The 20,697-nt window shown below is 49.9% G+C and overlaps 1 protein-coding gene across 2 annotated transcripts in view; it reads right to left on the bottom strand.

The window, feature by feature from the left end:
- BOC (BOC cell adhesion associated, oncogene regulated) overlaps nucleotides 1–20,697 on the bottom strand; it is a 69,847-nt gene that overhangs the window by 10,166 nt on the left and 38,984 nt on the right. For both annotated transcript variants that reach the window (XM_021692521.1, XM_021692520.1), the window contains exons 5-9: nucleotides 8,307–8,453; nucleotides 6,323–6,466; nucleotides 4,584–4,877; nucleotides 3,945–4,217; nucleotides 2,275–2,582 (exon numbers count right to left, since the gene is read on the bottom strand). In XM_021692521.1, coding sequence (XP_021548196.1) covers nucleotides 2,275–2,582; nucleotides 3,945–4,217; nucleotides 4,584–4,877; nucleotides 6,323–6,466; nucleotides 8,307–8,453 — 1,166 coding nt within the window. The remainder of the gene's footprint in view (nucleotides 1–2,274; nucleotides 2,583–3,944; nucleotides 4,218–4,583; nucleotides 4,878–6,322; nucleotides 6,467–8,306; nucleotides 8,454–20,697) is intronic.

The raw sequence follows: 20,697 nt of genomic DNA, 5'->3' as shown, positions 1-20,697 counted from the left end.
ATTAACCTTTAATGGCCCCAAATTCCTAGCTCTTTAAATAAAAAAACCCAGGCTCCCTCCCTGACAGGTGATGTCGAGAGGCTGCTTCATCTCACCTACCCTACCTTTCAGGACAAAAGGTTTAACTGCCAACAGTGCACATCTCACAGAGTCTGCAGGGACCTGAGCTGTGGTTTGCTCAAGAATTAAACAGCTGGTAGGAAAAGCCCTTATCCCTAAGCAGAATATTCCGAAGTAGAACAAAACCTTCTATTCAAGGGACAGGGATGGTCTGGGCTCATTTATGTCTGACTTCCTGGATTTGTTCCAAGGGAAGAAGTTTTTACAAACTGTGAATCCTCAGTAGTACTGGAAACCCAGACACAGTAGCCCAAGGTCTGCAGATGCGGCAGGAAGTGAAACTGGCTTCACGAATGGGAAAAAGTGAAAATAAGCTGAGTGATTCCCAGTCTCCTGCAAGAGAAGGGGCTGGAAACACAACCTAAACACTCATTTTTCCCTTCAAAATCCGTTCTTGTGTGACGATCCTTAAGACCTGCTAGTCCTTTGAAAAAGGCCCTGCTTGCAAGACATAATTCCTGTCTTGGCTGTGTCCACCTAGCAGCCCCAAGTGCCCCAGAGGCTGGAGCCTAACCAAAGCCAGACCCAGCGGGGGCACGGCCCTCTCACTTTCCCTGTACCCCTTTTCTCCCTTGGCCCTCCCGGCACTGGCCTCACGCTGCCCCTGGGCTCCAAAACAAAACTAAGGAATAGCCTGGTCATTAGTCACTGTCACACGCACACGGGGTGAACGCGGCCTCGACCTGGCATTTCCGGATCACCACACATGGCCTTTGCCAGCCTGCCTCTTGGTAAAGCAGTTCCATGGCCATCTATTGGCCTGAAAAATATGATTCTTGTTCTCATTGCTGGTTCTTGTCTCCCGGGGACTGTGAGCATTTGGCCTGCCCTGATCTCTGTCTACAACTCGAGATGGAGGTGTCTAGTTACATGGGGAAACAAGGATTAGGACCAGCCCTGCCCCAGAAACTGGGCAGAACAATGCAGCTTTTTGTTACAAATACATTCACCCGCTTTGCTGGCTGGCTATGAAGAGGCCAGCAGACTGAGTGTTAGTGAAAAATTGCACCCCAACCCCCACCTAGGAGGCAGTTTTGCCTCAGGTGTCTTCCCGAGGAGCCAGTGTGTCTGCGGACTTGTCCTGAGCCAAGGTCACAGAGGGAAAGAACAGAATGAGAGGGGCTGGCGGGGTCCAGGGCAGGGGAAAGGGCTACCGCCCAGCCAACATGCCACACTGCAAAGGGCTGGGTTTGTTTTTTTGGTTTTGGAGAGGGAGAAGAGTTGCTAAATACTTTTAGTATATAAAATATAGCACCTATAATACATTATCGAAGAACATTTAAAAAAAATCCATTGAAGAACAATAATTTTCTACTATCTAATGGTCTTAGAAAAAGCAGCACACATCTGGGATGAACAGAAATGCTCTTCCAGGACATTTCTTAAAGGGAACCTTATGCCCTTCTCCCTATGGGGTAACAGCAGGTGAGCTCACGGCCCTATCTTGCCTCACAGGACACCGTGTCCAAGACGATGGCCTGGCCGCTGTCCCCACAGCCTGCCAGAGCCAGAGGTCCCCTCCCTGTTAGCTCCCGAAACCTCCACCTGGACAGCCCTCCTTCTGTCAAGGGAGAAACAGCTGAGGTTTGAGCAACATGATGTGCTTTCACCTCCAACGCCCGCTTGTCAAAGCCGAGCCATTAGGGATCCTGAAAACTGAGGGGGTATTTTACAGTCCTCAGAGAAAACACTTGTTCACAAATATTTGTTTTCCTGGCCCTACAGCTAGCTTGCCATGTGGAGTCCCTGCAGGTATGTGCCCAGTGGAGCTTGCTTTGGTTAAAAAACAAAATAAAAAACCACATCAACGACAAATGACAGAGGGAGGGGGGAGGGCAGGTGATGGTGAACGGGGAGACTGTTCACTCTCCCCCGGGGAGGAGAAGTTGGTGGTGGTAGCTTCTGGGAAACCAGCTCGCAGAGAACCTGAAGGAGCACACATGACTTTTTCCTGGGCCTGTTAGGGAGGCCCAACATGCCTCAACTCACAAGCAACTTCCTGGGAGGTGGCAGGAAAGTACAGCGGAGGAGACAGAAGGTCAAGGGCAGCAGTAGGGATTGCTGGTCCAGGCTGCAGGAACTCAAGGGGAGATGGCTAGCAGGCAGAAACCCCTGCCCAGGTCTGAGAGGTCTGCACAATGCCAGGCACCATACCTTGCGGTGTTTCACCACGTAGTAGAGGATTGGCGCCTGGCCGCCACCCTCGTGCCGAGGCCGCCACACCAGCTCATAGGAGTCCGTCTTGGAGGTCCGGGGTGAGCTAAGGATGATGGGCGCCTCGGCAGGAGCCACCTGCCCCTTCTCTCCGGGGCACTGTGGGGAAGCTGGCTGCACTGATGTCAGGGGCTTTGGGAGCCCTGGGCTCCCCCTTAGCATCTGGTCAGGGCTTCCAGGTCTGGAGGGCAGCATGGAAGGGGTGGCAGTGTCCAGCTTAGCGTCCTGCCATGGCCTCAGGGTTGTACCTGGAGGACCAAGAAGGAAAGAGAAGGGAAGGAAGAGGATGTTAGTTCCCCTGGTCATTGGCTGAATTGTTGGCCCCAGGGAGAAGACAGAGACAAGTGAGTCTTCCTGTGGGGACAGGAAGAGCCCCCAGCTCAGAGCCTGAGGTGACCATCAGCCCACTGCACACATAGCCAGGCTCTGTGGGAAGAGAGAGGGCTGCATCACTGCCCAGCCAGGAGAGATGGGCAGCCTGGCGCCCTGTGCCCAGGCTTCTCGGCATGGCCCTGGGCGGCAGGCAGGCATCTCGGCAATCTGCTTGTTTTCCTGAGCCCATGCACTAGCCTCACCTCAAGTGATGGTTCGGTTTACTCCCGAGGAACGCTGCACCTTCCTCCTTACGCCTCTGTTGGGGTGGGGGACATGTCCCTTCACTGTGGGGTCTTAGCAGCATGCAGCCTTTTCCTACTCCACTGCAGGGTGGGGGACATGTCCCTTCACTGTGGGGTCTTAGCAGCATGCAGCCTTTTCCTACTCCACTGCAGCAGCCTGGCATGTGAGACGGGAAGCCGGTTGTAACCCCGTCTGAGAATCCGAGAGGCCAGGAGAGGCAGCAGCCCCCTCAGGAGGCATCTGCAGCATCTGCCAGTGCTAGTTCCTCTCCCCGGCCTCCTGCGCCACAGAAGGTTGGCGTCTGATCATGTGGATTCAGCGTTATCAAATTACTCCCTTGGTGAATTTGGTCTCCTCCATGAGGAAGTGGAATCTTTGTTGTGCTTCTTTGCACCACCCCCACCATCTAGTCCAGTGCTGAGCACATAGTAACTTATCAGTCAGTACAGGTACCAACTGAAACGAATCAGGCTGAAAAAGACAGACCTGCTTTTCTTTACTCTACGGGATGTCACGGAACCTTAGGAACCCATAGATTCCACAAAATAAAAAGCATTTTTAAAAATACAACAGTAAAGGGGCGCATGGGTGGCTCAGTCGGTTGAATGTCCGACTCTTGGTTTTGGCTCAGGTCATGATCTTGGGGTTGTGGATCGAGCCCCGAGTTGGGCTCTGCGCTCAATGAGGAGTCTCCTTGGGATTCTTTCCCTCTTCCTCCCCCTCCGCCCCTCCCCCTGCTCACGTGCACTCGCTCTCCCTTTCTTTCAAATGAATAAAAAAAAAACCTTTAAAAAATACAACAGTAAAACGAATCACTTCCACTAGCGAAAATGTACACTTCTGACTTTTAAATAAGTTAATGTAAGCTTAAACTCACAACTAAAAGCCACTTTTATCTATTTTATATATCGGGGTTCTAAGTTGGATTTCAGTTGAGGAAAGAGCTCCGTGAATGTGCAGCTGAGATCTCCAGCCTTTTGGGCTGCACTCACCTGGCCTGGCGGTCCTCAGCTGGACCACGGCATGGGCGCTCCCAACTTCGTTCTCAGCCATGCACTGGTAGACGCCTTCGTCCTCAGGCCCTACGCTGACCACCCGCAGGGCCCCGCGAGACAGTCGGAGGCGCGGGCTAGAGGCAAGGGGCACGGCATTCCTCAGCCATAGCACAGAGGGCGGGGGCTTCCCACGCACCTCACAGGTGAGCTTGGCACTCTGGCCCCATGGGATGATCAGCTGGGACAGCTCCATGGTGACCTCAGGGGGTTCTGCCAGGAAACCAGAGCAGGGGTAAGAAAGGCTGAGGTCTTCCCGTCCGGGACCAGACAGGCTGGGGAGGGATCTGTAGTCAGGAATGGGTCCCTCCACCCCCTGTCGGTAGAAGGAAGGTAAGGTTCTTGGGTCTCTTCTGTCAGTCATGACACGAAAGGGCTAGAGAGAAATGCCAGGCCCGTACCCTGGCCCCTGGGATCCAAGCATGCCCAACTCTCTCCGTCCTCTTCCACTACTCACTGGGCATGGGACCTCTCACAAGGCACCTGACCCTGTCTGAGCCTTGGGGTTAGGAGCATCTAGAAAAAGCCCACCGACAATAGAGAAGACCGAGGAGAAGAAAGTCTGCAGGAGACACTCACCAAATACTTGGACGTTATAAAGGATGACTGCTGCACCAGGCTCCCCAACCCCGTTGTCGGCCATGCAGCGGTAAGTCCCTGAGTCCTCCTCACTTGTGGCGTCGATGAGGAGGTTGCTCAGAAGGAAGCGTGTCTTGTTGTAGCCGGCGACACTGGACCCATCCTTGGCCCAGGTGACCCGTGGGGGTGGGATCCCACTGGCCACACACTCCAGGATCAGACTCTGGCCCTTGGTGACGATGATGGTCTGGGCCTCTGGCGGGTAGATGATGCGAGCAGCCTCGGCAGTGGAACCTGGAGGGGCCGGGAGGTAAAGGGCAGCATGTGTGACCAGGACTCAGTGCAGAGGATCCCCTCCGTCCCGCCTTAGGTGGCCAGGCCCCAGGAGGCAGTCCCAGACAGTGTGGACTTGGAATCAAACAGCCCCTCAGGGGCTTATGACCTACATAAAGTGAGGCAAGTTACTGAATTCCCCTGGGCCTTGGTTTCTTTATCAAAAACAAGGCCCTCCTTCTGCAGAGAGCTGTTGTAAGAGATGAGGTAATATACTGGAATAGCAGCATCGACACAACATACGTATGAATAACTATGCATGTTGGCAAAGAAAAAGATGAGGGGGCGGACAGAGAAACAAATGGTGTAGGTGACTTTTCCTGCTTGCACTCAGCAAGTGCACCCCAAGTCGAAGGATGAGCTAGGAGACAAAGATCCACGGTATCCCCCACACCACCCATAGGCCTCGGTTCTCAGCATGGTGTGAGCACCTCACGTTGCTGAGCGGGACCCACAGTTTAAAGACATGCATTTCCTTCCTTAGCTGTACAGTATCACAGGTTCCCAAAGCAAATCAGCTTCTGGCTCGGCTGCTCAGCTAAGGAAGGAGTGATCTTTTGCCAGCGCTGGGGGAGAAACGGCATAGCACTTACTGGAAGGCAGGTTGCCCTCCAGCGGCCCCTCCCTCCACGTTGGCCTGTGCGATTCTGCTTTAGGTGCCAAGCAGGGGCAGATCTGGGTTTTGGAAGACCTGAGACTTACACAGCTTGGGAGGCCCTCTTTAAGAACCAGAATGCACAACTACAGATACAAAATCCCGTGGCTGAGGGACTGCTGAGGTTTGGCTTCATTAGCTACACGGTACCTCTGCCCCTGTGCTGCCTCTACCAAACTTCACATAAGACGTCCCCCCACTGAATAAGCCGGAAGCCTAGAGAAGTGCCTGGCCCCCAGGAAATGCTCGGCAAAGGCACGTGTTGTTTTCATCCAACTGGGGGAGCGTGGGGGCCCCCACGGACCATCACCAGAGGGAGGTGTGGGGCACACCTCAGCGGCGCACAGTGTAGGCTCGCCCTGTGGCCTCACACAGGCACAAGCGCCATCTCTTTCCCGTGCACGTGCTGGCAGCTGCTGAGCACCAGGCTGTCCGGCGCCGGCAGCCACATCCCAACAGATCCCCGCTCTCGAAGTCTCACAGTGAAGGAGAGCTCCCAATAGGCAGGAGAAAGGGACCAGCAAGCACAGCTACCCCCGGAGCTAGGCAGGGGACACGTGCCGCTAGAGGGGAGAGGACCCCACTCCATCTGAGTCCTGGATACCCCACTGGCCCGAGCCCCACGGCTCCCACCCCCGCCTCAGAGAACACAGACTTGGAGCCTGGCCTGTGCCCCCCCCTCCGCTGAATCCCCTCCCTTCTCAGCCTGACCAGCCCCTTCCATCAGTGAGACCCCCCCCCTGCCCCTTACGGCGCACGCGGAGCCTGTCACTGGAGCCCGAGGTTTTCACTTCCTGGGTCACTGGGTTGTAGGCAGCACACTTGTACATTCCCTCATCCTCCTGGCTCGCGTTCACAATCTGGAGGTTTCCCGACGGCATGATCAGGTAGTTATCTGAGAAAACGGCAGGGTGAAGGGGAGGTGGGATGAGTTTGGCCCAGAACGCTGCAGCTGGTAGTTCCCAGTGGGCAGGCAGGGCAGGAACCATGAGCTGTACACCTGAATCCCAATAAGCCCAAACTGGAAAATGCTATTCTCCCCCAAAACCTCAAATCAAGGGGGACAGAAATGCCAGAGAGTAAAACTAATCAATCAGCTGACAAACTGGCTAAGTCCCCTGTGTTAGTACATAGGTCTATGAAAGAACATTTTATACTTTCAAGGGAGTAGGGTGGAAAGGAAGCAAGATTTGGGGTCTGCCCGACCTGGGCTTAAGCTTTGGATCTGCCATGCACTGTGTGATTTTGGACAAGCTGATTAACCTCTTCGATCCTGTTTCCGCATTTGTAAAGCGGTATGGTATGTGCCACCTCAGTGCCACTGTAAGGATTGAGGGGCCCATGCTGTACACGTGGGAGATGAGATGGTCATTCCTGTAAGCCACCAGGAAGGAGGGAAATAAATTTATAATTTCCCATGAGTCTCTGTCACAGTCACGGCTCTGAGCCACCTCACTATTGAATTTCTGCAACCAGGGAGGATGTTCTAACTCCCAGCCACCACCTTCTCCATGAATGTCACTGAAACCCTTCTTCTGCATCACTGGTTCGCTGGACTTTGTCTGCTTTGGGACCAGGGATGCCATGGGGGCCTGGCCCCAGGGCTGTGTTCTGCTTCTTTCAACAGGAGACAGATCCGTGGCTTTTGGACGCCCCAGTGATTGGGATGGTGTTCAGCTTCCTGGTAGGCAAAGCACTGGCCATCAGCTCTGAGCTCTCTGGTGGCCTGGCCTGCCCCAGGGGGGTCCTGGTGTCTCCGAAATCTGGGTTCACTGAGCCTGGTGCCTGCCTGTCACTGGGCCGCCCCAGGTATGAGCAGCTTAGTTAATGCCTGACAGAATGGGAAAAACCCCTGATTCCTGTGGGGCTTCCTCCAGAGGCTATAGCCAAGCTTCTGCTAGAGACAATGGAGATTAATTCTCTATTCCTCTTAGTCTCCAGTTATTTCTGAATGGCAGGATTAGGGGTTTTACCCTTTCAAAAAATAGTTTTCTGCATTTTCTATAGTGAACATATATATTCCTCATAGGAATACAGGAACATATATTCCTTTATAACCAGAAAAATTTAATGAAAATATTTAAGTATCTATAGAATATTCTAAAAGGAATACATTTTGAGCTGTGGGTTCAGTTAAGCAGGGTCTACTTGGCCTTCAGTGAATGGTCAACTATGGGAAGAAGCTGTTTTCATCTTGAGAGACATCCCATCTCCTCCCTGGCATTCTGTGGACCACAGAATGGCCTCTCCTAGCCCAGCTGTCATGTACGCCGTGGCCTGAGCAGGAAGCTAGGACAGCCGAGACAGCTGAGACAGCCGCATTACCAGGAAGATGGGGAGGGAAAAACCCGAGTCCCACTGACAAGCTTCCTCTGCTGTATGGGAAAGAGCTCCACCTCCCATTGGGCAACCCTGCAGCCCCACGGATGGCTGGGTTTGTCAAGCCGCCTTGCTGTGTGCGCCTGGTGGCAGGGAATCCAGAACCCTGTGCTGACAGCCTTGATCAAATGGTGACAGCTCAGCAACATCTTCCAGAGCCTCAGAGGATGAAGACATTCCTCTCAACAGGGCAGAAGACCTCCATTATGGAAACCAATCCCTTTAGGATCCTACAGGGCTATGTAGCAAGGCAGAAGACCGCTGACCAGTGAGGTGAGGAGGGGGCGGAGGGCATGTTGATGGGCGTTGGGGAGGCAGTAGGCAGAGGTGGTCAGCTTCCCCACTTGCTCACTCACCTCTAGATGCCTCTAGCCACTCTTGTTTGACACTGTATCGGACCTGGGCTTTTGGGTGGCTCTCAGGAAGGTGGCAGGCAATGACTGCTGTGTTCCCCTCATCTACTTCAATCACATGCTGCACGTCCAACTTGAAGTCCTGGAGGTCTGTGGAGAGAAGGGAAGGTGCCAACTGGGCCTCGATGGAGAAGAGAGACAAAGCACCATTTTAGGGTGGGCAGATGCTGTGGTGTCTTCAGTCATGATAAACAGCTGCAGGAGCCTCACTCCCTGAGGGCTTTCTGGGGGTGGTCCAAGTCCTTCCTCCAGCCTTCTGTTGTCTATAAGAGTTTGCAGGATGGAATGTGTGGTCTCCATCACTGCAAGAGAGTTCAACTTGGTATGTATAAGCTGGAGAGTGGGGACACTGTGTAAAGAATTCCACAAGGAGATGCCTGTGACCCAGACCGGCCTCTTTAGTTACTCTGAGACATGGCGGCCAGTTGGCCAGGCCCAGGGGCCCTACTGAACCTGGCAGGAGATGGGTCACTGATCAAGGCATAAATGCTCTGGCACAGCTAATGGAGATGGAAGGGAAGGATGACAGAGAATTGTGATCTCTTCTTTCCAGTTCAGTCAAGTTCCCTGGTTCTTCTTTGACATCCCCAGTAAAAGTGACAGGCCCTAGATACCGCTCAATCACCAAACATGGTTGTGACAGGAAGGCTGAGGCTACCCAGAGCTATACTCTCTGTCATGGCTATTCCTTCCTTGGGGCTGGGGGTGCGGGATCTGTGGGTGCTCTGAGGGCTTTCTAAGGCAAAGACACGTCTCCACGGTGTGGCTAATGGCAGTGGAATATGGGAGGGCTGAGGGTCTTGACACCTGGCTGCGGTGTCTGACAGCATGGTGGCCGTCTCTTCTGACTTGGCTTGGTGGCAAGACTGGGATCTAAGCTGGGAGAGGATGGAGATCCATCTGTAACAAGAGCAGAATGTTTCCCAAATAATCTAACCGTTCAAACCACAAAACTCTCTTTGTATGAGCCAAATCACTGATGTTGCTGAACAAAATGGGACACTTGGGCAAAAAACATTCCAATTTTGTTTTTCAGGACTGTGGTTGAATTTAAAAGAAAAGACATAAAATGAAAGGGGACTAAGATAAGAAAGATGAGAATATTTACCCAGACGCTCTCTCATAAAGGTACTTAGAAAGCCCTTGAGGCACCCTCTCTGAATGCTGACCATACCAAAAATTCTGCTCAGCTCCTGAGAACAGACGCCATCAGAGCTTTTACTGCAATTCTGCTGCAAGACTCCACCTGCCTGTGTTGTTTCCCCGGGAGACCCACAGAAGGCAAGAAGGCAACAGGAGCAGGCAGGAATCAGGTTTCTCACAAAAGAGAAGAGGTAATTACCAAAAACAAACTCCGGTCACCACAGGAGAGCCCAGGGATCAAGGCACGCAGTGAGGTCAGAAGGTTTCCCACTTAATGGAACTTTCCAGAAGCTTTTAGACAAGCCATGCCAGGAGAGGAAAGCCCTTTTGTTTCTATGAAAGGATCACTGTCTCTCTGTTTACAATATTAGAGTGTGAACTTTTTAGGGGCAGGGACCAAGTCTTGTTTGTATATGTGTCCTCTGAACCTAACCCAGGGCCTGGCCTAAGAAGATGCTCAGTCAATGCTGAATGACCGAATGAAGGACTATCTTGGAAGTTGGGACCCTCAGATCAGGTACAAGATGCCCATTTATGTTGCCTATGAACTCAAATTTCCTAGTTGTGTTTCGTCTACACTGCAAGCTCAAGGACAGAGGCCTAGCACAACACATTTTCTACGAACCTTTTACCTAAGTATGGTTATTATGAAAATAGACTGCTTCTAGAGCGGTTACTTCTGGAGTCACAGAAGAGATGTGAAATAGGTAATGAAGGTGGAGTAGGAAATACGTGCTGTTCACCAGTGGCATGGCAAAAACAGACAGACTGCCCCCATTCATTTCTATCGCCCTCTTTTACTTTCCGGGCTGAACAAGTGATATCTGGGGGTCAAGGGGAGATCTCACTTATGGATTGCTTCCTTTGGGTGGGTATAGAGCCTTCTGGGCTTTTAAAGAATTATCTCGTCATTGTTTAACTTTGTATATGTGATAATCTGACTCCAAGTAAATTGTGAACTCCTAGGGGACGGCCTATTGATTTTACACTCCACACCCCAGCCCCAAACCCCACTGCACAGTATTCAGGATACAGCAAATGCTCTGTAAATCCTTGCTGAATGAATGAACAATTTGGAAGGCTGAGCCCAAGGCCAGCTTGCTGGGAGTGCACTCTGTGCAGCTGCACGTGGCCCTGCGCATGGAAGGGGCCGGCGCTCACTTTAATGCTCTGCTCCATCACCGTCTTCAAATTCTTAACAAGTTTGAACGAGACTCCACATTTTCATTTTGCATTAGACCCTCAAAATCATGGAGTCCAGTCCTGGCTGAGCTTCTCAGCCAAGACAGCGGATGTGTGTTTTCTCAGAGAGGAAGGAGATATGGACTACGGGAGAGGGTGGATGGCCTGCGTGCAGTGTGTTCTGACTAAATATTGCTAACTGCTTTTCAAAAGCAATGCACTTAAACAATGCAAAGGCCTTAATCCTCCTCTGCACAGTGTGTGCTGTACCTGCCAAGTCAGGAGGCTCCCCAGAAAGCGAGCTGTGAGCAACTGTCCGCTCAGGGGCATGTGGAAAATTCCTGTCACCAAGAAGCACTCTCTTCCACAGTCCCATAAATCTAAAACTACTCCACCAAGAGTTTGAATTTTTTTTTTCCTCCTCTGCTTTATTTCATTCCAAGAAAATTTGCCTCAAGCAAAAATATACTTAAACCTAACAGATCATTTTACAAGAAAGAAAGGAGTTTGGCACCAGAATGCCATCTCCATGTTAATGGCCCAGGCTCTTGCCCCATTGTAATCGAGAGCTTATCCAGGAACAAGGCACGCACTCCTCCATGCACCCACCTCAGCGACCCACCACGACAAAACACAGCCGCCCCCCTCGTTCCCCTTGGCTCCTTCTGCACCCTCTGACAACTGCTAAATTGGAGACAGAAGGCTGTGCAGTGGGGGAGGCACAAAGCTGGGCACTGGTCAGCCATGTGGCCAGACAGCCCCTCTGTTCTGATGCCAACATGTGCACAACAGCCCATGTGGGCAGGACCGAGGACACCCGAGCTGGGCATCCTACTGGCAGGCCTGCCTTCCTGGCTTCAAAACAAATAAGCAGTAGTTCGATCCTTGGCCCTGTCCCCGCCCTGTTCCTCCTGAGCTTAAGCCTTAGCTGTTGCTTCACCAGACAAACGCATCCAATTTGGCTGCTAGAGCAAAAGTTGAGTTTCACTAAGGGATCACAGGCAGAGTAACAAAGTGATGATGGATCTGAAAATCAGAGCACCCCCTCTTTAGTGCTTTTAGGCAGGAAGGAGACTGGGGAGGGGGGCGGGCTGGAGACGTGTGATTAGTAATGGCCTAATGAGCCACCAGATAAGGCAGATGCAGAGATCTAGTTGGCTGCGAGTGAAGGAAACCAGCCTATTCCCAGGCCCCTTTGTCTGCAAAGCCGGGTTCTTGCCCAGTCCCCGGGCTGCTCTGGGCGCCTCCCTGGGCCTAGGGGGCAGGCCCTTCAATTCCAAATGGGGTTAACAGGCCGCACTGCAGAATGGATCGGGTTTCAGGGGGAAATGGTTTGACAGGACACCTGCCCTTGCCTGTGGGCTGGTGTGTTTGAGAAATCCATTAGAGGAATGTTTTTGCAGCTTTAATCCTCTTACCTTCCCCCAGAGCCCTCTTGTGCATCCTCTCTTTGTGTATTCTTTCGGCTATTTTATTAACTGGTCTGCACTAATCAAATGCCAATAGGTCCACTCTTGTTTCTCAGCTCTCAACAGGCCAGAAGCCCTGGTCTTTGGGGCCATCTCTGGGTTTACAGAGTCTCCTTTTCACAGAACTTTGTTCTTTCTAAGAAAGTCCAAATAATTTGGGTTCCATATAGAACCCTGCCCAGTTCCTTCCTTCTAGGCCCTCCATTTCTTAATGGAAATGTATCTTCTGATACGTCATTTCCACAGATGACAGAGATTTGTTCAGACGCAAACCATGTGATGTGCTCTGGGTTTCCTCCTCACATTTATAGGGTACAGTAGGCACCTGCCTTCTGAGCCAAGGGAAAACAGGGAGGAAAATAAGACCTGTGAGAAGTTCTGTGGGTGTGGCTGCCATCACCAGGGTCACCTGGGAGACTACAAAGAGGCAAGTTTTATCTTAAGCCCCTTTGAATTTCTTCTCACCTCTTAGCCTGGATCCTTCCTTCAGCTCAGCAGAGCTATGAATTACAGTATTTGGTATATGTAATTTTGTATATGGAATTCATGAATTCCCATGACACAAAACTGTCAAATCTTAAGTGTAGGCTCATCCCCCCCCCAACTGTTATAGAATTTACACATCCAGTTCCAGGGTGCAATGCACCACAGCAGAATGCCCCCGGTGTAATCTATAAGGCATTTCAAGGCGTTTCCTCATTTGGCCCTCCTCTCCCTGAGACCTCTCTTGGGCTGCAAGTCAAAGTTCAGTTAAGTAAGAAGTCAGGTAAGACAGTGCCTTTTGGCCGGAGGCTGCATGGCATCACCCCCGTCCCCATTTCCATGAACTCAGCTGAACACTTAAAAAAAAAAGTCATTTTCTACCCATCCAGGCATTTCTTAAGTATAGTCAGTCCCGTCCCACCCTCTTGCCTCAAGACAAGCCTGTACTCATCTGCTGAGGTCTGGATGGGACCCACCAGATTGTGGGGGCACCGCATGGGGCTCACTTGGCAATGCTGTCAGCATGGCTCGGTAGCCTCTTGGCCATTGGCAAGTTTCTGGGCCGATAATTCTACTCCCAAACTCTCATGGCCTCCAGGCCTCAACTGTCCTTGTGGTGGCTTGCTGCATCTACGGCTAACATCACAAAGCATAGAAGACTTTGCCCTATTGTATTCCCCCTCAGTGACATGCTGACCCTGTGGCCCTTCCCTGCACCTTGATGACTTGCTGAAAGGTGGCAAAGGTTCAAGGGAAGTAAAATGAGGAGCTTTCTCTGGCGGAAGCCGCGGCTCACTGCTCTCCAGGATGGACTCAGAGGTGGAGTTTGAGAAGGTGAAGGGTCCCGAGCATTGCCTCCTGTGTGGGCTTCACTGAGGCGCAGACAAGCACAACACTACTCTTGACCCCCAAGCCGCCTGAGGACCTATGCCTTGGCAGGACCCCTGAGGTCAGCCCTCTGAAATAAAGTGCTCTGCCAGTGGGAAGCCACGGCAATCAACTCAGGAGCAGAGTAGAGCCTGGAACAGAACTGTACTTCCATGAGGCCAGAAAGCCTGGCGCCCAGTAAGGATGGGGTTCGCTGTGGCATGGGCAAGCCTCTCAGAAGCCACGCATTCTGGGTAGTGATTAAGCCTCTTGCCAGTGTGTAGCCCTGTCACACAGACCACTGAAGCCAAACCAAACTGTGGCCACAAGGCTGAGCAAAACCAGTATACTCCACAGTAGACATCTGGCACATACCATCCCCTCCAGACATCACTGACTCATTCATTCAGCCAGGAGCTACAGAATTGTCTAGTATGTCAGGCACTGCAGAAGAGATCACGAAGACAAAAATATAGTTCCTAACCTCAGGGACCTTTACTCTGATAGATAAGATAGGTAAAAACAACACACAAGGGAGGGTACAATAATTTGCAAGAGTATTATCTGCAGGCTTAGTCCCTACTGTCTCTACCAGCGTTCCAGCCTAGATCAGGTCACCTTGAGCTCTAGAGCAACTTAGGGCAGAGGGAGTTGGCAGAGGGAGTATTCATCCTCCCTCTGCAGGCAGAGAGAGTGGATAAATATGTTTGCTTTCGTTAGGAGTTTTTTCTGCCTGTCCAATTGCACAAATAATTTTGGCTCTAAAACTCTCTCCTGAGAGCCATGGCATGAAATTTTTCAAACACACTTTCCGATGAAAGTAAGGCATGCTGTCTCTTATTTAAATAAAAACAGTTTCCATGGGGGTAAAAAAAAAAAAAAAAAAAGACCCTTGCAGATGCCAAATACATTACTTGTTCCATCTTGTGTTTCTTTCTTTCTCCTTGAGTTGAGGTGGGATCTGCACTCAGATTTGAGCCATGGGAGAAAGCTGAGGAGGCAGGGAAGATGAGAGAACTAGGAGGATGAGGGCAGAAGATCAAAGCCAAGACCGGAGGTGGGCAGGAGTGGAGAAAGGGTATAAAGGGAGGAGCGTGATAGGAAGAAGGGGGAAAAAAAAAAAGAACCTAGTTTGCAATGTCATTAAATGATGTGCAATAAACTGGTCTAAGGCTTCTGGAATTTCTTGGCCTAAATCACTAAAAATATTTTTTTAAAAATAAGAGAACAAGAAATGTGATTAATCCTTGAAGACAAGGCAAGGATGGGGGCCATGTGTCCACTGAGTCTGGCAGCCAGATGAACAGAGAAGATGTCTGTAGACCATCTCATTTATCTGACTTTAGCACTGCAATGAGGTAGGGCTGGTGAGCAGAACTTGGGAGTTTCTTTTGGACTCAATGAAGAAATGAAATGGTTTGAGAAAATACACTTAAGAAAAGGAGGAGGAAGAAAAAAAGATGTACTTGCCAGCAACCCACATCATACATATTTCTCTGATCAACCAAATATAACCTACAAACGTAGCAATGGGAAAATTAACGTGAGTCCTGGTGGTCTGGGATCAGGAGAGCCAGAGCTGGATCCTGGCAGAGTCTCTGGCAGGCTGCTAGCCTGAGGCCAAGGCACTCAGGAGGAAGGGAGAGGGGAGCTCCAGCATGGTCCCCACATGCAGAACCCTGGGTGGGAGGCACGGGTGCCATCCTACGGCCAGCGGGGCTCATGGTGGTTCCACTTTTTCTCCCTCCACACCTGGGAACTATATATCCCTACAAGCAGCGGTGGCTACTGATGCAAACTGCCCACCACCTCTGACAGTGTCCCATGAAGTGTGTGGTAGGATGCGGAGCCACATTCACTGGCATCTCCCTTCAAAGTTTCCAAAGGTTCCTCCAAATATCTCAGTTCCTTTTAAACAGACCTTCTGACATCCATCAATTTTTCTGAACCCTCCCTGAATCTATTTGTATCTTCAACCTGTTTATATCCTAAGTCCTTGCTTCATCCTTTTTTACTTCCTTAAGCCTCTTCATAGATCAGGGTTTGGTGAAGAAATCTTTGCTCGCCTTTTGCATGCCCTTTTTTGATCTTCTAGACTTCAAACACATCTTATCTGGGAGTCCTCCTCTTTCTAGACATTCACTGAAGGCCTACTCGGTGCCAGGTCCTGTGGGAAGCCGTGTGGTCACAGAGATGAATGGCAGCAGTCTCTGTCCTCCAGGCAAACGAGAGGGCTACAGAAGCAAACAGGGTGGTGAGGAAGCTGGGAGAGGAGACCCCACTTCAGACTCGGGAAGTTGAGGGCATCGAGAAAAGACTCCCAGAGAAGATACGCAAGTCTTGAAAACTGAGAAGGAATTCATTATCCCAAGGGAGATAGGCATGTTCTGGGAAAGGGAATGGAAAGGATGGTGTTGCAGGCAGATGGGGCACCATTCCAAAAACAAAGGGAAAGTGCAAGATGAGATGAGGAAGTGGCAGAGTTTGGGGGGGTCTAGAGTGGGAGGTGAGGCTGAGAGACGGGCTTAAGTGCCGCACCACAGCCCGAGTCCTGTTCTGTGATTCCTGGAGTCATCACACGTTTGTAAGTAAAGGAACACAGTCACTCAACATTAAACATCATTTTCCCTCAGAAAAAAAACGCTGTTTTTGCCTCAGCAAGTTTTTTTTTCCCTTTTGCCTACATTTTGTCTCACTATTGAGGGACTGTTTTTATCTTAGATGTGAACACTGACCCACCTGCAGGGGTACATCTTCTTCCAGGACAGACTCGCTGTTCTACTGTTCTCAGGGTTATTACCAGACTCCTGGAAAGGTTGAAAGTCTAAGAACAAGGTCAAGGTAGAAATCCCTAAGCTTTTCCACACACAAAAAAGGGGGATCCAAGGGACTCATTTGCTCTCTTGATTTTTTATTTTAAAGGAACCATCTTGCATCATGTTCCTTAGAGGGCTCCAGTGATTTCAAGTAAGCTAATCAATGCTTCCCTCACCTTCCTGAGCAAAGTCTGCTCTGGCTCGTTGAATTTATAGGTGGTACCTGCTTAACACACTATGAGGTCTTCCCTTTGCTCTTAGATAAGAAGATGGACTTAAGATTTTTACTTAAGCATGTGGCTGTGTGTGCAAAGAACAGGTTGAGGAGAGAAGTAAGTGTGTCCTTAGTAGAAGATGTACCATGGACTTGAGGTCTTCTTTTGGTAAATTGTGACGATTGCTAAATAGAGAATTGGAACCCTGGCTGTTTGGGGCAGACAGTTGCTGCCACGATGCCCTGAGCTGAGCTCATACCACACGAGGCATGAACTTCTGCCTGTATCCAGTAGAAAACAGCACTTTGGTTAACAGGACTTTGGTTTAATACTATAAGGTATTCCCTAGTCATTTCCTATTTAGATATTCAAGTGGCTTAGCTCCTTTTGGATTTAAGTGGTCACAAATTTTCTTGTCCAATTGGCAAAGTAAAACAAAACTTACAGAATAAAGCAGCTAAATCTCACACTGAGGCTCATTCTCCCTTTCTGACTGTGTCCACCACCCCGTAGAGCTGCCTCCATCTCCCCAGCCTGGCAGAATCGCCAGCCCGGCCTCCAGCTGCGGACTCCCTTTCCCTCCTGGGCCAGCTCAGGATGCCACCTGTGTTTCCTTTCCTTCCCCAACTCTTCTTCCTGCCACCGCCCATTCGCTGCAAAGCAAAGGGTTTGCACAGGATGCCCCCTCAGATGCCTAAGCTAACAACAAATGTTTTGCCAACTTGGAGCGAATGGTTCCTTCTTGTTTTGTTAAGGAGTCACTGGCTGGCTGAAGCGGACTGGCGGAGAGGAGTGGCACTGGAGAAAACACTCTGAGCTTTCCTTTATTAATCACAGAACATACATTCCCAAAGGGAAAAGAGAGACAGTGAGAAATGGGGGAGAGTTAGGGGAGAATCCGATGGGGTAGCAAGAGAGAGACAATCATCTGGTGGCTACATTCAGGATGTGACTGAACTCACCATGGAATTATCTCACTACAGAAATCAAACTCCCTATGGACGTATCTGTATCGTCCCAGAAACTGCACTGGGCTTAAATCTAAGTACGCAACACTAAGAGCTAAATTTAGTTGTTGAAGGTCTGAGAAAGGTATGAGAGAACTCAAGAAATGAGAGAGAAAGATTGTCCCACACACCATTTAAGGTTCAACTCCCAAGTCTTCCTCAATCCCCTGAAATTGAAATGAATCACTGTCAGCCTGAGTTCCCAGGAAAATCTGGTTATATCTCGGCTGGGGATTGACTTGTTTTAGGGCTAACACGTTACTGCAGTCAATCTTTTCCATCAGATTAAGAGCTCCTCAAAGGCAAGGGTTAGGTCTAACTGTGTTCTGCTGGAAACTCTGAACACAATTCTCAGGACACCAATCTCCAAAACATCCAAACTCTGAACTCACTGCTGGAGAATGGGTGCTTTGCGGTTTGCCAGTGGGACTCCCGAATCTCCAGCCTGCTGGCTTGCTCTACGAATCCTGGACTCACCAGCTTCCACAATCCTGTGAACCAGTTCTTTAAAATAACTCTATTTTTACTTTTATTTCCTTCTCCATATACATACACAGGCATACCTCATTTTATTGTTTTTTGGTTTGTTTGTTTGTTTGTTTGTTTACAAATTGAAGGTTTGTGGCAATCCTGCATCAAACAAGTCTATCAGTGCCATTTTCCAACAGCATTTGCTCATTTTCTGTGTTACATTTTATTAATTCTCATAATAATGATGAAAAGATTTGAAATATTACATTTGTTGTGGTGATCTGTGACCAGCAATCACAACTCACTGCAGGCTCAGTTGATGGTTAGCCTTTTAAGCAATAAAGTATTTTTTAATTAAGGTATGTAATTTTTTTAGTCATAATGCTATTGCACACTTAATAGACTGCAGGATAGCATAAACATAACTTTTATATGCACTAGGATACCAAAAAATTCATTTGACTCACTTTATTGTAAGTCGTCTGGAACCAAACTCACAACTTCTACAAGTACACAACGGTGTACTTGTATGTATAAGCGGTTCTGCTTCTCTGGAGAACCTGACTCAAATACGGATAAAGAAAGCTAGAAATATTTTAGTAAAGACATGTCCACAGTGGTCCTTTATGGCTTGTTCTGGTTCAGGGTCGGAGCCTAGAAGACCTCCAGTAAGTGTCTGATAGGAACCAAAGGTGGGGGAGCAAAAAACAAACAGAAAGAAACATGGCTTCTGCTTGTGGGGTCCCCGTGCTGAGGGCCAGGGGCAGCCCCGCCTGCCGGCACCAGCCAACAACTACCTGGTTAGAAGAATGAGCGGGGGGCGGGGGGGGGGGCGGTGAGCCATCAGGAGCATAAATGTCCCTGTGGCTACAGGGACAACATGCAACGTGGTGACACCACGGCCACCCTCCAATGCAGCCAGGAGGTAGGAATCTGGGTTGGAGCTCAAGTGTATACATATTGCTGAGAAATTCACAGGTAATGGGTAGTTCTCCCTTCCCAATGAGCCAGCCCTGTCTCTTGGCTCTGGCTAGGAATGGAAGCTTTTCCACTCCCCGGACTCATTCTTCTGAAGGCTGCTCCCAGAACGGAGCTGGGCAGCACAGGGCTGGACACAGGCGCCAGGGCCTCTGGCAGGAGGACACTCTGCAAATGTTCGCTCACCTAATGGGTGAACATATAAAGCCCGGCATTTATAAAATGCTTCAAAATATTACTATTTTGAACTATTACATCATTTGATGCTCAAAGGAAAAAAAACCACAAAAACAAAAAACCCATGATACTGATGCTATAACTATCACTCTGCTCATTTCAGAGCTGTGGCAACCTGAGGGATTAAGTGACTTGCCCAAAGTCACCTCAACTCCTAAGGGCAGAGTCAGAACTAAACCCAAGGGTTTTTTTTTTTTTAAGTTTCTTTTTTTTTTTTTTCCCCTCCATTATACCAGTTTGTCTCTTCCTTTTATTCGTGGGTTAAATGATGTCACCTTCTGCCCTTCCTCAGAGTCAGAGTCATGGAGACAGCTGCCTAAGGGGAGCTCCTTCCTTTCCTGTCAGTGGCCTCACCTTCTGACATCTGAGGCCAGAGAAAGGATAATTCGAGCACATGCCTCGGTCATAGCGCTTGAAGGCCTTCTGGAGGGGTTACAGATCCAGTCTCAAACCAGCATCAGCTGAAGACTTCACATTAGCTTGAGGACTAAAGTTCCCAGTTATAGAATTACTACCCAGTTACCAACAATGAATGGGAGCTAGGGATGATAGGAAAACTGGGAGAGTTAAACAGTAAAAAAATGGAAAACGTTAAAAATGAAGAATTATGTAGGAGTATATTTGAGTTATTAGTGGTAAGGAATAGAAAACAGCTTTCACATTATATGCCAGCTCTGCTGAACTGTGATTACTTGCTGGGCTGGATTAAGAACAATTCTAAGGCTGAATCAAGAGTATAGAAAAAAGGAATATGGTGTCCATTGGCAATGTCTGCTGTTGGTTCAGGTGCAGAGACTGGGAATACTTGAGCCATGGAGAGTGGTTGGCCTCCTGGTGTAAAGCTTGTAAAAAAGGAGAAAGGAAGAAAGGAGATCAAAGTCCAAAGTATTTTGAAAAGCAAGAATTAGACAAGGTGGTCTGAAGTGAGGCATTAGCAGCAAGAGATTTACCACAAATAAAGTTCAGGTTCAACAGGAGAAGTTCTACAGAGAGGAGAGTGGGACGGACACCTCCACAGGGAGCAAAGACGGTAGTTAATCCACATGGGTTCCATTTTACCTGAAGACCAGAAGCCAAGGTCCACAGATAGGGGTGCAGTCCAAACGTACCCCCAGCCCCCAGCATCTAAGTCAAAGAGGTCTGGACCAGGAAAGTTCTTGCTAGAGGCCTCCTCCACACCCCTGAATCCTCAAGCCAGGTCCAAGCCCCCACCATCGAAAGGTCCCAGGGATCTAGGCGATGGTCCCAGGGATCTAGGAGTTCACGAAGACACAGGAGGCAGCACCTTTCTAGGTAGACCAAACAGCGAGTGCTTTGTCTGAGGACGAACATCTGAAAGCAGGCAAAAGAGGCCAGAGGAGAAGGAAGCCTTAAGTGCTGAGTGCGGGCGGGTGTGGGTGGGGGAGGGGGTGGGGGGGCGGGGGGGGGTGCGTGTGCACAGGCACGCCACCGCTCAGCCATGCCTC

The sequence above is a fragment of the Neomonachus schauinslandi genome, chromosome 1 (genome assembly GCF_002201575.2).
Source record: "Neomonachus schauinslandi chromosome 1, ASM220157v2, whole genome shotgun sequence".
Lineage (NCBI taxonomy): Eukaryota > Metazoa > Chordata > Mammalia > Carnivora > Phocidae > Neomonachus > Neomonachus schauinslandi.
Note: the sequence above shows the minus strand (reverse complement) of the source record. Positions and strands in the feature narration are given on the sequence as shown.